This window comes from Neurospora crassa, linkage group IV, assembly GCF_000182925.2.
Source record: "Neurospora crassa OR74A linkage group IV, whole genome shotgun sequence".
NCBI lineage: Eukaryota > Fungi > Ascomycota > Sordariomycetes > Sordariales > Sordariaceae > Neurospora > Neurospora crassa.
The window spans coordinates 4,729,162-4,747,587 of record NC_026504.1 but is presented as its reverse complement, the minus strand read 5'-3'; the positions used below and the strand labels follow the sequence as shown (position 1 = coordinate 4,747,587).

The following is an 18,426-nucleotide window of genomic DNA, read 5'->3' as shown; positions in this document are numbered from 1 at the left end:
GTGCAAAACCTCGCAGGGATCTGATGAGTTAGGTTCTAGACCACTGAAGCATTCACTAAAATGCCCTACAAGGACGGACAAACACGCTAAAACACGGCCGTTGCGACAACCCTACGTCATGAATCGCTTTAACGATACATTATCGATAAGGTAAGTTACCTATTATGGACAATAAGGTAAAGGAAGCCTGAACGACGATATTTGAACTCTCATTCTCTTTTTTTCGACACCTTCGCGCATTCTGTTGATAATTCTCCAAATCCTTCCCTTTTTTGGTGCTTGTGAGGCACATGATTACCTGTATGAGACAAAGTTCTTCATGCTTTCGATGCAAATAATTTCCTACACCGCGGACGACCAATGCCGCAGTTCCGATCAACGACTGAAAGCTGTCATGAGTATTTTCAACATCGAACAACTTTTGAGGTTTTACCCTTCTTCCAGAAATGTAGTCCGTGCATGTACGGGCGAGGTAACACTTCTTTGTCAAGATCCTTAGTTGTCGTTGAGAAGAGGAGCACGCTCGGCATCGGGCTGAGTCTGGCGTGTGCCCCAGCTGACCTCCTTACCGGTCCAAGCAGGTACGGCGACGACCACCGTGAAGACAAACAGCACAGCCATGATGGTGAAGGCGAAGATCCACTGGAATGCAATGACGCGGTCAAAGAACTGGGCGACTCCCAAGGAAGCACTCAGAACGCTTAGGTTGAAGCCCATGGTGTAGTCCTGCGAGCTGTTAGTAAACAGTGTCTATAATGTAACAAATGAACTGTGGAAAGCTTACCTTGTAAATGACAATGAAGAACATTCCGTAGACCAAGATCGACCAAATGAAGACGTTGGCAAAGATACGAGCAACGAAGCTATGCTGGGCAGGGACCATAATGGCACCGTTCCAGTACAGAGCAACGAAGGTCCAGGCGAGGGGACCAGAAACAGCGGGCATGTGGATGCCCCTGGGGTACGTATTATGGCGGAAGTACAGCGACGTGAGGTTGATGAAGTTGATGATCAACAAGATCTCGGACCAGATGAAGTGCGAGCGAACGAAGAGCATCACCCACCCAAAGTGAAGCAGGTTGTTGAAGATGAAGTGGCTACCGACAGAGGCGGCAGCGTTGACCTGGGCGGAATCTTTAGAGAAGAGGTGGCCGATGTAGACTAGCTGGAGAATGAACAAGACAAGCCTGTTCAGGTGTCAGCATCGATACAAGACCGCGACTGGTGAATTTGTGCATGGTAATACTCACCAGTAAATGGAGGTAATGGTGGCATTCTGCGTGAAGCCCGAACGATGGGCATAGTTCTGGCCCCAAATCGTACGGCGAATGAGGTGTCCATCGTGAGGCGATTCGAAATCGTAGTAAACGGTCGTGATCACGGACAGGACCCAAGATAGCAAAGTCAGGACCTTGTAGGTGGTGATGGATGTCGAACTATGCGTTTCCCGCTTCGCGAAGGGGTTGACTGTTGGAAAACTAGTCAGCGCTGCTGTGTAAGACAAGACTGATGAGAGTATAGATATCCACCTACGATCGCTGAAGTTCGCCATGTTGAGCAGCAAAGGGAAGATGGACCTGTGTGAGCTCAGTGGGCAGACCTATGGTTGATGGTGTTGTGTATTTGGAAAAGATTCCGACCGAGGGGGGGGGAAATACGAGGAAGAAGAGAGGTGACAAAGTAGTCCTGCGGACGGATGTGGGGTGTTATGTAAGGGCCGAGGAAAAACAAAAACAGGCAGACAAGACCAGATTGGGATGGAAAATGGGAAGAGGGTGTGTGGAGAGTGTTTCGGTTTGCGGGGAAGCAATGGAGGAGGCAATGGACGGATGTAAGTGGACAAGCACCACGGGAAGTTGAGCTACACACGAGGAATTCCCATTCAGCAAGAGTACTTAGTGTAACTCTTCCATGCAATACCGAACGGGGGGGCAAAAGGAAGGAATGTCTCGTACGTTTCCCTTCCTTGTTCCTTGCTCTCACTACTACTACCTCTACGTATACTCCGACTTCCTTTATACAGGACGTTTCACCCAAACGAAGTAAGTGACTTTTGGCTGCTACCCCGCGTGGGAAAATGAGGCCACTTCTTGCGAAGGGGAATTCCATTGAGACCCAGGACGGCCATCAAGATGAGCCAAAGAGAACGTAGTATAAAATAAGAGGTACCTCGCTACCTCTCTACTTCTTTACATAGGTAGCCGCGTAAGTGCGTCACTGTCTTGGCCTTTTTTGTTTGTTCATCCGATCCGTGCCACCCACCCACAACAGGCCAGAAACAAGCAGCTCTTTCAATGGAAAGCTCGGTTGTGGTTGTAATCCCAGGCAGAAGTAACCATTATCAGGTTCATCTTCCCCGGCGGTTTCACCACATGACCCTGGACTCGGACAAGGTCCTGGAGCTGAAGCCGGGCGGTAGCTTGTTAGTAGACTTGCGCAAGCCATCGATCTATCTGCTGATGATGTGCGGACCGTTTCACGCATTCGCGACTGGCAGACCTTTTTGATTTGCACAATGCAAATCCGTTCACCGGTGCAATGGTTATCATGACTAAAAAGAGTCAAGTTGGATATAACGGTGGGAAAACAGCAGAGGTCGGGTTTCTAGTGTACGAGTCTCGAACTTTGAGAACCTTGAGGAATGCACAGAGTGGGAAGAGAGGTGGGGCTGAAAGGGCAGATGAGGTCTTTCCATGCTTGTGATTGGGCAAAACGGCTGGGCAATGTCGTCATCGTACTTGCCCTGTTCGTCGCCTCCGAGCCAGCCTATACACTGCAAGTAGCGATCAGTCCATCTGCCTGTTCATCCCACAAAAGGAAGTTACAACGGCATTCGAGACTCATGAAGAGGGCGCTTTCCTTCGGCATTCGTTCATACAAATGTTGAGCATCTTAGCCTTGATAAAAGGATGGGCAGTGCCGTGGATGGAAAGCCGCTAGCTAAGTACGGACGGCATACCACTGGGATAGATGGACGGGACACCGCCGCCTCTGTTTTGTTTATTTTGTTTACTTTCGTTCCCATCGATGCCCGCATATGTACAAGATCCCGATGTTTTGATACGAGAGCATAAGTTCTGCCGGGCGACCACCTCAAGCGGCATCATGCTGTGCTGCCAGTGTCATCTTGAGCTCAATCACGAAACATCCACTCAGCCTTATTGGGTGTGTATGTATCTTCGACGATCGACCTGGGGCCATGTACATGACCAATCACTGCTCCAGGTGCTATCTTTATATCTGACTGACATTCCGACTGAGCGGCGAGTCCAGACAGATATCCAATGTCATAGGTTTAGTGGATGGAGTCTTTCCCCGGTTGACTTAAAACCGTGATCAAACGACACACACACCTAGGTATCAACCAACTGGACCCTGAAAGCAATCGTAATCACTGCCATTGTGAAAGCCCCAACCCTGTGCTGCCGAACGCGAGTCCTGTTCCTGCCCAATAACATGGTCGCGGATTCTCGAAATGAAGATTCAAAGGTTGAGAGGCTCAAGAGCATCGACGGACGGAAGGAGTTGAATGTCTTCTCGTCCACATTGACATGCTTGGCATGATACTATCAAAAATCATGTGCCATCATTACATTGATCGATCTCTTGATGTCTCAGATCACCGACCTCTGATTTGCTTATGGTTAATGGTCAGCCTTCGTAAACTCGTAATCAATAAAGATACTGTCACTTTCCCTTCCAATGGGGTAAGGGTGGCAGTATTTTGTGAGCATCACTGTACTAGTACTTAATCACCTTCAAGTACCACAACTTCACTGTCATCATGACATGTCACTATTATGAAGACTACACATCATTGAGGGAAAAAAAAAGCATTCTATCTAAACGCCTCTTCTAAATATGAGCACAAGTTCAACAAATAAATAACAAGACGAAGCGCCCTAACGCCCAACACGTCGTAAGAATCCCATCTCACCACAACCCTTTGTCCATATCCTCTAGTAATTCATCATCATCCTCTCACCAGCCCATGTCCCCAACACCCAAACCCCTCAAGTAGACTAGCTCAGGCAGCCTCAGAAGCCTCTGCCATAATCGCCTCCCCCTCATCCAACAAATCCGTCACCTTCTTCAAGTTCCCAATCAAACTCTTACCCAGTCCCACCAACAATAACTTCTCCGCATTCGCCGGCAAGCCCAAGTATGTAGGCGGCTCGCGCTCCGGTAGCTTCTGGATCCAGCTCATGAACTCCTGCAGCGATGTGCCACTGGGCACCACAAGGTCACCTCCGGTCGCCGCATCCTTCTGTTCATCCTCCGCATCATGGCTGACTTCGACAAGCTTGTGGCCAATATCGAAGGCGGACGGCGTCAAAAAGGTGTGGACGAGCTGGTTGAGCATCTTGAAGTCGTTCTCGTCGTCAATCTTGCCGCCGTAGGTCTCGACGATAAGGTAACGGATCATCTCCCAGGGGATGTTGGAAGGAGCGATGTTGGTGCGGCCGTGGGCGGCCGTGTCAATCCAGGTATCGATGACGTGCGCGGAGCATTCGTACTGTGTTTGGTTTGGTTAGCGCCATCAACCATTGAAGGTAAGCAAGAGGGATATAGTTGAAGAAGAACTTACGTCAGCATCATTGAACTCCCAGAAACCCTTCCAGCCTAGGTTAGGCGCATACCGCAATCTTTCCTGGACAACGGCGTGCAAGAAAGACAGCAGCAGATACAACCTTGTCCTCTCGACGGGGCTCTTGAGCGACCTGGTCGAGATGCTCGACATGGAATCCTTCATGTTCGCCCTGACACCCGCAGGCTGCTCGTACATGAGCACTCTTGAGGCACGCAGCAAGTTGACAGGGATCTTGGGGCTCGACTCCATCGACAAGAACAGTCTGAACTCGGGGTTGGGGTTGAGCGTCTCCATCTTCTTCTCCACGCCCTGAAGCCAGCCGGGAGCGAGATGGACGTTCTTGATGAGAACCCATGATCCGGTCTGAGCGGCGTTGGCGATGGCCTTGTCGGCACTGCCTTCAGCTTCGGCCGAACCCATGGCAATGTTTGTGCAGCGGACGCGCATGCGCTCAACGAGACCATCGACCTTGTAAGAGGCATCGAAGCCAGGGGAGGAAACCAGAGCGATGGGAAGGATGGCCGACACTTGATCAACGGTTTGCTTGAGGTCCTCGACAATGTCAAACAGGTCTGAGCCGAAGACAAGAGTGACGAAGCGCTCCGCCGCAGGGACGAAACGATCGAGGCGGAAGAGCTTGACAAGCAGCAGCGACATAAGCGCGCGGTCGTTCGGCTCAGTTTCGTCGTTCCAGATCTTGGGAACAAAGTCCTCAGCCAACTCCTCGGTGAAGAACTTCTCCCAATCCGCTTCTGGAACTGCGTCGATCTTGTTCTTGAGAGCAGGAATCTTCTTCGCCCGCGCAAATGCTTCTTCGCGGGTGTTCTGATCAATCGAGACATCCTTACCCTCGATACGCTCGTCGAGAATGATATCCAACAGGCCCTTGTCCATCTTGTAGGGCGAAGCTTGCGCAAGAAGCATAGCAAGAGTGATGCGGTCCTTCTGCAAGAGACCCAGCGCGGTGCGCTTGAAGGTGGCCACAAAGAGATCCTTGACAATGATATCCCGTCTAACATTGTGGTTTGTTTCGTTTGCCAGATGGGGATTTCCGCGGAGCACAGAATGGAAGATATCGAGGAAGTACTGCAGCGAGAACCGGTAGAAGTGGTTGAGATAGTGCAGCTGTTCGAGTACGGCGAAGACAGCACTGCAAGACCTGGCAATGATGTTGTACTGCAGTGTGATCTGCTCCACTTCGGCCATGACGCCCTCGGTGTTGCTCATCTTGGCTGAAATCTCGGCCGCCTCCGTCTTGAGGGTCTCGAGTGTCTCGATAACATGGTCGTCATCAAGAATGTTGCCACGCGACTCGTTGAGCGCCTGGAGCAGCTTCTTCTCAAGTTGGCGGAGATGGACCTTGAACTCGCCCTGCAGCTTGATAAGGTTGGACCGCCTCTCATCTACGTCAGGTCTCTCAGACTTGAGAACCTCGTTGAGTGACTGCGTCTGCAAACTGCTCTGCGTGACCGTGAAGTTGACAAAGGTCGTCCTACTGCAAATATCCGGCGCGAACGTAGCAGATGGATCCCTGGTAGAGAGGTAAAGCTTGAATGCAGGCGAGAAATCGATTTGCTGCTTGCCAAGTTGGATGAGGACACGGCCACCGGTCTTCTGGTATTCCTTGTTGAGCACGTGGTTGAGCACAGGATCGAGGTGTTCAGCATCCTGAATGAGAATAGGGTTACCGAAACGAAGGGAACTTTCAAGGACCTTGGTGAACGAATCGTCCAGGAAACTTGTGACGGTAAGCTTGCGATCCTTAGACTCCCTGTTAAGGAACTCGGTAGCGCGACCCGAAGGATCGATGATGAGCGGGTACCGGTTGAATCTCTTGAGGATAATCGCATTCTCCGTGCACAAATCGTCCACAGGCAGCGTGTTCTCCTGCCAGCTGAGCCTCTCATCCGCAGTCGAGAGATACTCGGTCATCGGGTTGTGTTGCTTGAACTGGACGCCCGACAAGTGCAGCTGGTGGAGCCAGTCTTCCATCATCGACTTGCGGAAGGTCTGGTCGTACAGACCGCTGTAAGCCAAGAAAGCCGCCGCGACTAGGACGTCGCCGACAAGCGTGCTGATTTGTGTCTCAAAAGACCTGCTGCCCTCCTCCCAACGAGTCCTCTCGCTCGACAAGCTGTCAAGAAGCTTGACACTCCTGTCAACCTTGAACTGCACCCTCGACATCTCCGCCTTGATGGCTTGCGTCTCGCTGATGAGTGCGGCGTACTCGGTCTTGTACCGCGCGATACTGTTTTCAAGGGTGGAGATTGTCTGCTCAACAGCCTTGGCCTCGGCCTTGGTCTGTAAAGCCTGTTCCTCGAGCAACATGACTTCTTCCCTAAGGGGACCAACACGGTCCAGAATCTCAGCATAGTTAACCTGCGCCTCCACCCACTGCACGAGGGGCCCGCAGGCCTTGGACGCGCGATTGACTTTCTCAAAGGTAAACTCCGGGTTGGCCAAGAACTCGTTGCGCATCTTGACCCTGAGACTCTTGGTCATCTGCTTCTCATTGTTGAAGTTGACAATGCTGGCAATGAAGTCATCTCTGCGCACAATACCCTGGATCGTCTTCCAGTCGTTCGCCTTGTGGCCAATGAGCGTGCAAACGGACTCAAGCGCAAGCTTGACACCAGAGGGGGGAGTAGGCATAGACCTGACTTCCGTGAGATGTTGCCTCTTGATGCTGCTGACGGAAGCCTTGGCCTCCTCGACAGCTGGCTCCGCCCTGGCGAGATCCTCAAGCACGACCTTCTTGCGGGATGCAACCTCGGCTTCCTGCTTCTCTAGCGCGGCCTGAATCTCGAGAGAGATGTTCTTCCTTTGCTCGGCCTCGCGTTGATCAGCCACCATGCGCTGCAGTTTCTCGTTGGCTTCAGCGTCCTTCTGCTCCAACTGAGCCTTCTTCTCCGAGAGAGTGACCCTGAGGTCACGGACCTTGTCGACGGTGTCACGCAACTTCTCCAAACCAACGTTGAGATGGCGTTGCTGCTCTTCGAGATCTTCCCGCTTTTCGTTGTATAGCTTGACGTATTGGGCAACGAAATCGAGGAAGTGACGGGGAGTGAGGAAAGTGATCTTGCCCTGCTGTTTGAGCAGCTTGGCATTGAAGCGCTGCAGCGAGTAATGGATGTAAACCATCGCGTTGACAACAGCCTCTCTGTGCGAAGGCGGCAAGTTGAGACCCCTGTAGGCAACGGGAATGGTATCCGGTGCGGTCCAGTTCGGCCGATCCAAATCCACAGAATGAGTAAGCTCGTGCGCAACTTGGAACAGTGCTTGATCGGACCAGTCTCCAAACCAGTTGAGCACGCAACGGTTGAAGAGCGCAGGCGACGTGGCAGCCTTGGACGACAGGCCGTCCTCACCGGGCGGGTTCATGGTGAACACGACGTGAAGATTCTTGACAATCTGGCCCGTGAACCACTTGTACAGCTCTTCCTGTGAATCGAGCAGCAAGCCCTGGCGCTGCGCGCCTTCTTTGCAAGCTGTCATGAGCGCAGCAAGATCATCGCCCTCGAACAGACCCGGCACCTCCGCGTTAGCCAGAAGGGTATTCATCCTTTCGAGGAAACCGGAATCCAGCACGTTGGACTCATCCATAATGAAGCAGATCTTCTCTCCCTTGCAACCACACCTCCTCAACACCTCCCTCAGATCTTCATCAAAGTCCTCCGCCGAATACTTGCCATGCACCTTGATCTGGAACACCTTCAAACCGTTCATCCAAGCCACAAATCTTGACAGCGTCGTCTTGCCCGAGCCACTGACACCGATGAGAATCAAATGGCCTTGGGGCTGTCTGAACACACGATCAATGCGCAAGACATGCTCCAGGACATCGTTGAACAGAATGAGGGGCACATCAACTTCTTCCTCGCAGAAAGTCTTGAGTCTGGCCTTGACGAAATCGCGCAACTGCTCGCGATCGACCGGTACGTAATTCTTGGATAGCCAGTTAGAGAAAAGGATAGGTCCGCCAAGCGCCTTGTGTTCATCGATCGTAGGGAAGTACTCCATGGCAATTCTGCGCACCGCATCATCAGTCCACTTGCGCTCTTCCTCGTCAACCAATCTGTCTTGGAACAGACGCAGCGCTTCGTGGGCCCAGATACGGATGAGGCCCTCGACGGACAAGGTCTCAAGCGGCCTGATGGCTTCGTACACACCACGCACCCATCTCGTCAATTCACGAGGACTGTAGACATAGTGCGGTTGAATCTTGGGTGTGAACCGTTCTTGCGACTCGAGATAGAAGCGCACCATGGCCTGGGTAAGTGCCTCGGCGTATCCGCGCAGCGAGGGAATGACCTTGAGAACGGCCGCGTTGAAGCTGCCATAGATCTGCATGAGCGACAGCTCACCGGGGTAATCAACCATGATGAGAGGTGCGTGTCTGAGGAATCTCGCACCCATGGGCGTACGACCAGCATCGGTAGGAGGATTGCAAGCACCAACAAACTGGATTCTATCAAGAGTGACCCATGCCTTGTCTGACGTTCTCCAGAAGCCATTGTGTTCAACCAGCTGGCGGAGGAAGGAAATGGCACGCTGAGTACCGTATTTGTCGGGAGCAGGTAAGTTGATTTCATCACAGAAGATGACAAGCCAGCGTCCAATCTGGGTAGGCGAAAGCATAACACCGTTCAAGGTCTTCTTGTACTCGCAATACTGCTCGAAAGTCTTGATGAGCAGGTCCGGTGTAGTAGCACTCGAGAAGTTGAGGCCGACGACCTCCATGTTGGGCAACTTCCTCAGAGCGCTAAACAGCGTCATTGTCTTACCGGAACCCGGAGGACCGCAAAGAAGCAGCGGCTTATGCTCAGCCAGCCATGAGTACAACACATCCTCGTGGCGGATGGTGTCGAGCGTGGGGATGACGACATCAGTCTGAGTGACCGAGTGGGTATTAACCTCTATGGTAGGAACATGCTGCTGCCAAGTCTGCCATTCGCCCTGAGGCATTGTGACAGTGAAGTCAATCAACGAGCTCGTGCCATCCAATGGCGGTGACCCGAAGCTCGCCAATCCTGCGACCTTGTCACCAAAGGCCTTGCGGTCCTTGAGAGGGCAATCACCAGTGAGTGCCCAAACCAAAGCAAGGAGCACCTTTTTGGCAATATACCCCTCCACCTGCTCTGGATCCATAGGGAAATCAACGTGAGCGGAATTGTACTCGATGATATCTCTGACAGCCTTGTTCAGGAGCGAGAACAAGGTACTAAGCACTCTCGCGACTGTGAATTCCATGATGTGCTCGTAGTTTGCAGCCTCCTTGAGAACCTCATTGATCAGGTTGTCTCTCGTCAAGAACTCTTGGAGCAGATCAGCGGCTTGGCTCTGGACAGCCAGTGCCTTAGCAGAGCTCTGGCCTGTAGCGACCGCATCCTCGTCGAGGTCTTCGAAGGCGACGGTTCGCAAGGTCTCAATGTAGTTGGAAACCATCATGTCGGGGGTGACGGTGTCCTCGCTGAACCAGACCATACCGCATCGACTGACAGTGGCGAGGGTGGCATATTTGAGATTTTCGACCTCGAACATGATCCGAACGTTGGGTGGGAGGTTGAGACGCTCACCGTTGGGCAAAGTGAGAAGCTTGTTGTCGTCGAGAACACTGTTCAAGTTTTCAACCCATTCGGGGTCGACGTCACCGTCAAAGACAATCCAGTGGCGCTTGGCGTCCTCTCCACGAAGGTTATCAACAATCTTACGGAGAATACTGGTGAACAGACCATCAGTCCACTCTCTGGTGGTAGAATCCAGGTTGCCATAGAGAGCTTCCTTAGACATGACCTTGCTGTCAATGACATGAGAGACGCCCTCGACGTTCTCCGTTTGCTGTAGGGCGTCGAGCAACAACCGCCATGCAGCCGACTTGCCCGAGCCAGAGTTGCCCACCATCATGACACCATGGTGAATCTTTTGGATCTGATAAAGCTGCAGGACCTTGGTCATCCAGATGTCGTTGACCACCAGCTGCCTTTCCGCCGCCAAACGCCTGATGGCCTCTTGCAGCTTTTCAAGGCTGGCAGGTACGTACTTCACACCAGGGAAGCAAACGCTTTCAATCTCCATCATGATCTCCACATCGGACTTGATCAACTTGGGGGCAATTGTTTCTCTGATGCTTTGCACGATAATCTCAGGCTCGACAACATCTTCCGGGCCAAGCGACTCAGCATCGCCGGTCTCCAGCAGTCTGGCGCGCTTCAGGCCACCGGAACTAACCAGCACGCTCTTGAGGGCTCTGAGACCGAAGTCGTAATGCGCCTGCTTGGACAGTTTTTCAGAGCACTGGTCGAAGAACGGCACGGTATGCTTACTCAACTGCTTTGCCTGATTGAAGCCCTGGGAGTACAGCATGACCTCAGCAATGAGCTCCTTGTCGGGCTTCGACATGGCCACGCTCCTGAACAGTTTCTTCAAGTTATCGGGCAGGTTGGAACGGCCAGCGTAACCAGGGTTCATGGTAATGAAAATACCGGCGTTGGCGTTGACGTGGATTTGTCTGCCGTCAAGCTCGATCTGCGCCTTTTCATCTTCGGCGCCCATCTTCAGGCCGAGCTGGATATCCTGGATCTGTTGCGAGACAGCCGAGAGAATCTTCTCCTCAAGACGGTTGAACTCATCGAAGCAGCCCCAAGCACCGACCTGGCAGATACCAAGGAAGATACGGCCCATGGCCTGGTTGTCAAAGGTATCATCACAGCAGAAGACCAGCGTGAAGCGACCGAGCTGTAGACCGAGCGCCTTGACGGACTCCGTCTTACCTGTTCCAGCAGGACCATATGGCGAACCACCCAACCGCTGGCACAGAGCTTGGGTGAGAGTGAGGAAGCACCTGTCTGTAAGCGGCGTGCGAACAAGTCGATCAGGAACACCGAGATATTCAAAGCCATAGTTAAGCTTGGCATTGGCCATCTTGATGTGCAGACGCTGGAGGAAGTCCCCTTCTGGGTTGTAAACATAGCGCATCTGCAGAAGCCACATGTAGTGTGTGTTGGAGTTGGCGTTAAGTTTGACGAGCTTCTCAATCACATCGCGCTGGTGGACGCATTCAGTGATAAGCTGCTCGCACTTCTTCCGAAGCAGGACTTCAAGATCGCCGAGAACAGTATCAGCAAGCATCCGAAGGACCTGAACTTCGCGGTCAAACAGCAACTGGAGGTCCTTTCCGCCATCGGCGAGTGCCTGGTCCACCGCGGTGGTCCAAACCACCTGCGTAGCGAGCACGACGATCTGACTGGGGTAGGTGTTCATGAACTTGATCAGTGCGTCGCGATCAACGTTTTCGCTCGAGAAAATGGGTGTAAACTCGTCCACTGCCTCAGCGAGCAGTTCGGCAAGCGTAACCTTCATACCATTCTCCAGCAGCGCGAGCCAGTCGTTGATCCTGGGGGTCTTCACGAGGTTGATCTCCTTCTTGAGTCTGACTGTCTCGCCTTCTTTGCTGGTAAAGCCGGAGATGACTCCCTCATCATCCATGACAAGACCGTTGAGGCCAGCGAACATCTTCTTGAAATGCTTGGCAATGCGCATGGTGTCGTTGCTGTTACCAATCATCTCCAGCAAATCTTCGTCACCAACGAAGTAAAATCTTGGGAATGAGACACGCTCCTTCTCGAGATACTCGCCGAGCGCCTTTTGGATCTTGTTGAGCAGCTCGGCGAGGCGCTCAAGAGACTTCTGGACATTGGGGATGTTCAGCACGTCCAAGACATTTGGCTGCTTGTAGACCTTCTTCATAACCGCCAAGAATTCACTGTTAATGTTCTGGAAGCGAGAAGATTCGATGGGCAGCAGATGCTTGATATCCGCGTTGCCGTGGAATACGCCTTCCAAATAAACCCACTGGCGTTGGACGTCTATCCAGATATCAAACAAGACATGGACGCGGTTGAGTTTCTCTTCCCAAGAGGACGCCTCCTCCTCGAACTCCTTGTAATAAGGAGAGTGCTTCATGGCCTGGAGCGAGTTCAAGTTCTCACTGCACTTAGCAAAAAGGTCGTCCCAGCCACGGATAAGGCGACACTTCTGCTGGTACTGCACAAGCTCAAGACCGTAGTTCGTCCATGTCTCGCGGACCTGTTTGAGGAACTCCTCGAGGGCCATTTCACCTTGAGCCTGGATAATGATATCCTTGACAATCACCTCAGTAGCGACGAGGTTCAGGTCCCAGACATCTCCAAGGGTCATTGAGACAGGAGAGTAGCGTTTACCTGGCTTGATTTGCTTGTAGATCTTGGTCCAATGCCTATCACGCACGGCCTCCGACTTGAGCTCGCCCAGAATAGAATTAACCTTCATCAGCTGCCTCAGCACGTTCTGGATGTGCTCGAACGCAGCATACTGTCTCATTCTGCTCGGCATCTCCTTGGTCATTTTGATGAGATTATCGATCGACGCACGGATCTTTCTCGGCTGAACACTGTTCCAAAGCGTCTCACGAAGCTCATTGAGGTTCTTCCAGATGGTAGACAGTGACGCCCAAACAGACTTGAAGTCTTGAACTTCTTCGAGGATAACACCAAGCGAAGTGTCAGGAGTTGGCGCCAGATCGAGCGCCTCCTTGGCCTTGGCAACCATGGCCGACTCCTCCTGCAACTTGGTAATGCGCTGCTCAAAATGCGTGAGGGTGGCAGAGGCGACGTCCGGAGCAATGGTGCCAGACACGGGCTTCTCTTCGTTCCACTGGTGCGCGATCTCGGCGATCTTGTCGTTGACCACCTTGTCCTCGGCAGTAATCTTGGCGCGAAGGGCATCAGACTGGTCGGTAACAATCTTGCTCTTGCGGGCAAGCAGTTCATTGAGCATATCCCACATGCCATCCACCTGCTCGGCATGCAACCAGTCATTCTGGAAATGGTACCGCTGGCGGACAAGAGTCGATTCACCCTGCCTAAAGGTTTCAATCTCGGGAGCCCACAGCTTAACCTGTCTAGTGCAGCTCTGGACAATCGTGATGAACCGGACGGCCTCGGCCGTGGAGTTGGCCGTCATTGCCTGGCCCTCGAGGTCCTTGCGAGCCTTCTCGAGCTCGGCATACACTTCACGCATGCGGTTTCCGAGGCGGCTGGCAAATTTGATGAGGATATCCTGCTGCCACTGATCGTACTTGGCATTGACCTTTGTCTGGACCTGATCATAGTCAATGGTGATGTGGCCAAACGAGCGGCTAACCTCAGTGGTATCGAATGTTTGTCTGGTCTTGCGAATCTCCTGAAGAAGCTGGAGCCACCTTGAAAGCTGGTCACCAAGAACATCATAGACATGCTCGGATTGGAGATCCCAGAGCGACTGGAACTGCAACCACTTGTCGACATAAGCGCCAATCTCGCGAATCTTCTTCTCCACTGAAGTCTGCACCCTGAGAAGCTCCTCAGTACAATCGCCGGGAAGATCATTGAAGCGCGGCTCATCAACCACTTCTGTGCTAAGGCTCATGGTGTACCTGGTCGCCTTGATCTTCTTTAGGTTGCAGATAACCCCAATCCAGTCCTGCAACTGGGCAAACCAGCTGGCTCTTGCGTATTCGAGAGGCGGGTCGAGATAAATAACTTGATTCCGCATGGTAATTTCGTGCACCAGACTCTTGATAACCGGGCCAATCGACTTCGCCGCATCAGGAGAAGCGATTTCCAGAAGCCTCTTGCGCTCGCTCGGACGCTCAACATCCTCGTCTTCAAATGCCTGTATCCAAGCCTGAATTGCGACCTGCAAGCGAGTATACAGAACATCCTTGATTTGCCTGTTCATGCGCTCCACCCAGTAACCAAGGTTGACGTACTGCTCCAAGTTCAGCTGGTCAACTGCATGCTGGATGGTTTCGAGGCGTGACTGGAAGGCCGATGCCTCGTAAGGACAGGTCTTGAGCTCGTTGAGTGCCTTTTGTACCGTGACATAAATATTGGCAAGAAGGAGAGTCTTGGACTGCAGCAACGAAACCGAAGCAGCGAACTCGCGGATGAACATGACATGCTTCGTCTCGCTGACCTTGGAGCCTGTCTGGCCCAGTGGGGTGTTGGGATTGAAAGTTGGCTTGAAGTGCACTTCGTAGGTATTGACGAATGTCTCCCATCGGAGCGGTATGCCCTTGGAGATCAGCGTGTACACATCGTTGCGGTGGCCGCTCAGCAGCACAGCAACCTCGGACATGTCAGAAATCTGGCGGTTTGTCTGGGCAAACGTCCTGACACTTTCCATCAGACTGACAGCAAAGGGATATACGCGCTTTGCCTCTTTGGCCACGTTGTTGACCGAATGGGGGACAGGGTAGTTGAGCCAAAGCAGATTTCGGGTTTCCTTGAACAACGCGATGACCTGCGCGTCGAAGTTCACGGCCAACTCGAGGATGTTTCCAGCAGAGCGAATCCTGTTGATGGTGAACAGCAAGCCGGAGATGGATATCTGCTTCCTCTGGACATCATGAAGCCAAGCCTCAAAGATGGGCCTGGTATCCAGCTTCTTCCTGAACAGATCACTCTCATTCTGAAGCTTTTGGCCCTCGGTATGAAGAGCCCAGTCTGAGCCAAGGACTTGCTCCACCTTTTTCATATACTGGTCGAGTTGCCGCTCAATCTGTCTGGCCCATATTATAGCACCTGACACCGGTGGCAGATCGTGAAGCTGAGCCATAGCATGGGCCTCCGAGTGGCCATATTGCTGCTTGAAACGCTCGTGCAGAGAGCTAATGGCCTGCTTTACGTTGTCGATGAGCTGTGTCTGGTACTCTGCGATAGCACCACGAATCTTGGGGCGCACGAACAGGGCGTTAAACTTGGAGAAGACGCGAAACATCTCGTTGGCGTTCTTGGCCGTAGCCAGACGATCACGAAGGCGGGCGATGATGGAATTCTCCACACGAGCAGTGCGCTCGTTGTAGATATTCTCTGCGCGTACCCATTTTTCGGTGCCTTCACGGGTACAATCAAGCAAATCGACATCCTTCAAAGCCTCCCAAGCTTGCTTAACCTCATCAACCGCGTCCACATCGCCGATTTCCTCGACTACAGCGACGCCATTAGCGCCGGACGCCGTAACAATACCATTAACAGTGGCCTTCGGACCCAGCACGTTGATAATCGTCCTTTGGAGTTGCTCGTGGTTATCACGGAAGTTGTGGACATAGTCCAAGCGAGACTGCAGCTCAGCGTGGCGTGGGTTAATCTTGATAGGAATAAACTTCTCGTTACGCCGGCGAGTCACTTCACGAGCAACATTGGTGAATTCTTTGATGCTTTCGTCCCAGGCGCGGAAGATGCTGCCCGCCTGCTTCATGACACCTTTGAACTCTTCATAGTCGAGTTTGACCAGCTCCGTTCCAGGAAGCAGTCGGTGTAGGACCTCGTCCAAGTCACCAGAAATGGCTTCGACCAAGGGAAGCGCGCGGCGAATGGGATATGGGCATATCCTCAGCTTCTTGTTGAGGTGGCCAAAGATCTGCCCAATCGATTCCTGAACCTTTGTGAGGGTAGTGGCAGACAACAGCTCATCGAGCGGGAAATCTCTCATGAGCTGATTGTACTTTTGAACCTTTTCCATGGCCTCCTTCAAGCCCGTATCAGCCGTGAAACTGACAGTGGCCTGGAAACGCTTGGCATGCTTGAGAATATCAAGCGTGAGCATAACGCCCTCACTCCGCAGTTGGTTCTCGATTCCCTCGAGGGCTGCCTCCATGGACAACCAGAAGTTGATTTCTTGGTTGGCCGTGCCGGTCGTCGGGTCCCTCGTCATCTTGGTAATCACCTGAATAGACTTGATCCAGTTGTTGACGGTGGCCTGCAGGTTGTTAAGGAACGTGCTGTCCGCTAGCACGGTGGCTGGAAGAAGGTCGATGGAGGGTTTGACATTCTTGGTGGCCGCTTCCTCAAGCGTACTCTGTACAAGAGGGTGAAAGGGCAGAGACACCTCGGGGATCTCGACATTTTGCTGGAGGTGAGACAGACTCAGTTCCAGCTCCGTCCAGCGCTTCTTGGTCACAGGAATTCCCGTCTTGGCATCAACATCGGGACGGCCCCTGGCACCGTTGAGCAACTGCTGACTTTTGGTGCTCGCATCGAAATATGGAGCAAGACCGTTGTGGAGATACAGCTGGAGAATCTCGTAAGGGGAGCTGGTAGGTCCCTGCTCGCTGCCGCTCGTTGATAGGTATGCAGGGCCCGGCAGGTTGAGCATCTGGATCTGGGAGGTAAGCGGGACGATCGGGTCGAGAGGCTGAGGGCGTTTCAGCAAGACGAGGTAGGCAACCGTCGTTGGGGACGAGGTCAGATCGCTTGAAATGGTATACACATGGGTAGGCTCGGCTGTCGCAGTAAAGCGTGTGTTAGCTACATTTCTCAACGCGTGCAAAGTGGAAGCACCGAACGTACGCTCTTCCGCCTCGGCTCCATTATCTCCATCAAGTGTAGTGGTGGGAGCAAGATCTTTCTGTATGTACAGGGCAACCTGGGTATCCAAGGCAAAGCGAGAGCAACGCTGAACGGTGTCCGAATAGCGAACCTTGGACAGGAGACTGCCGGGCGCTTCGAGCTCGTCTCGCTTTGCGCCGAGAGTAGCTTCAAGCAGGAGGACGAGATGGTCGACAACCTTGACAGGGTCAACAGCAGCAAAAGGCGTGGTCGCAACGCCATTGGCGTCCGGGCTCGGCTGGGGAGGGGGCGAAGGCACCGAATCCATCATGATGGCGATGGACTACCGAGAGAGGTGCGTTCGGAAGTGAGACGATAGGTACGGTATGGCAAGATGTAGGTAGGTTCGGGACTCGACGGTCTAATCGATCATTTCATCTGGGTCGGTCTCTACAGCGCACGGCACAGGTAGATGGTGGTAGGGCTCGTCGTCGGGGACGTGAATGTTGTGGGTGAAGTCGTCGCTACCCGTTTGTGGTTCGAGATACAGTAGCACTCACTGACGCGACGCTTTAGCGGGAGGTATCCGACACTACCTAGAGGTACCTTACTCGAGCTAGTAGCGCACAGCGGGCAAGCAAGAGCAATGGAATCAAAGGGAAGGGCGCGACTGGAGCGGGCTCTACTGGTTCTCGAGGGCGCAGTCGCAGAAAAAGAAGAAGACGAAAAAGCTGAAGCAAAAACCGAATGGTAGGTATGGTGGTGTACTCGGTCTAGTAGACGAAGAGAAGATGATCGTGGGGTATCTTTCTTTCCTGCTCCCGCTGCTCTAATGTGGATGTGCTCTATCTATCGGACGGGGATGTGCGGCGGGCGGGCGGGCGGTGTGCGCAAAAGTTCAGCTGTTTGTCCAGACGAAAGAGTGTCGTTAGATGAGTAGCTTAGAAAAGTCAAAGAGTTGGGTGTTTACTCTTGCAGCAACAACCACGGGCTGAGGATAGCTTCCCCTTTGTCCGTTGTTGGTGTTGTGCGGATGGTGCCCTTGTAGACTTTCTGTGGGTTGTTATTTTTTCGGTGGGATGCCCGATGCGTGTTCGTGTGAATCTTCGGTTTGCGACCGAGGAAGTGTAGAGGTACACAGTAGTGTAACTGCCCGTGGTGCTGGCTGTCCGCTCGGCAGGTCGGGGTGAGGTGTGGTCCTGGGTCCAAGAGGGGGTCCATGGTGGGCGCCGCCCGCGTTCCGGTCCCTGCCCCCCAGAGCAAAGGGGAGGGACGGCGCGCGGGACTCGCGACCCTGTGCTGTGGCCCAATCCAAGCCCTGTCGCAGTGTCGCGAAACGAAGGCGGCGAATCCATGTGTCAGAACCCCTGACTGGAGAGATTTGCGGCTTTTCATTGGTCAGTCATATACGAAACATCAGGCTTCAACGGTCCGTCAAGGGTGTAGATCTAGAAGACACACCTAACCATGGCGGGGTTTTCTACGTTC

General features: G+C 52.9%; 2 protein-coding genes across 3 annotated transcripts; both read right to left on the bottom strand.

The window, feature by feature from the left end:
* Positions 1–39: 39 nt before the first annotated feature.
* Positions 40–1,809, bottom strand: NCU06977 (hypothetical protein). The gene is made up of 4 exons (XM_957524.3): positions 1,534–1,809; positions 1,251–1,467; positions 785–1,187; positions 40–726 (listed from the first exon to the last, which is right to left on the bottom strand). The coding sequence occupies exons 1-4, from the start codon at positions 1,550–1,552 to the stop codon at positions 496–498; spliced, it is 870 nt and encodes a 289-aa protein (XP_962617.1). The 5' UTR covers positions 1,553–1,809; the 3' UTR covers positions 40–495.
* A 1,991-nt stretch (positions 1,810–3,800) lies between these two features.
* Positions 3,801–18,076, bottom strand: ro-1 (ropy-1). 2 transcript variants are annotated; one of them, XM_011395906.1, is made up of 4 exons: positions 17,909–18,076; positions 16,960–17,840; positions 4,589–16,893; positions 3,801–4,516 (listed from the first exon to the last, which is right to left on the bottom strand). In XM_011395906.1, the coding sequence occupies exons 2-4, from the start codon at positions 17,267–17,269 to the stop codon at positions 4,028–4,030; spliced, it is 13,104 nt and encodes a 4,367-aa protein (XP_011394208.1). In that variant the 5' UTR covers positions 17,270–17,840; positions 17,909–18,076; the 3' UTR covers positions 3,801–4,027. The 2 variants fall into 2 exon arrangements, with proteins under 2 accessions (XP_011394208.1, XP_011394207.1); XM_011395905.1 differs by having other exon boundaries at positions 16,960–18,076.
* Between the last annotated feature and the right edge of the window lie 350 nt (positions 18,077–18,426).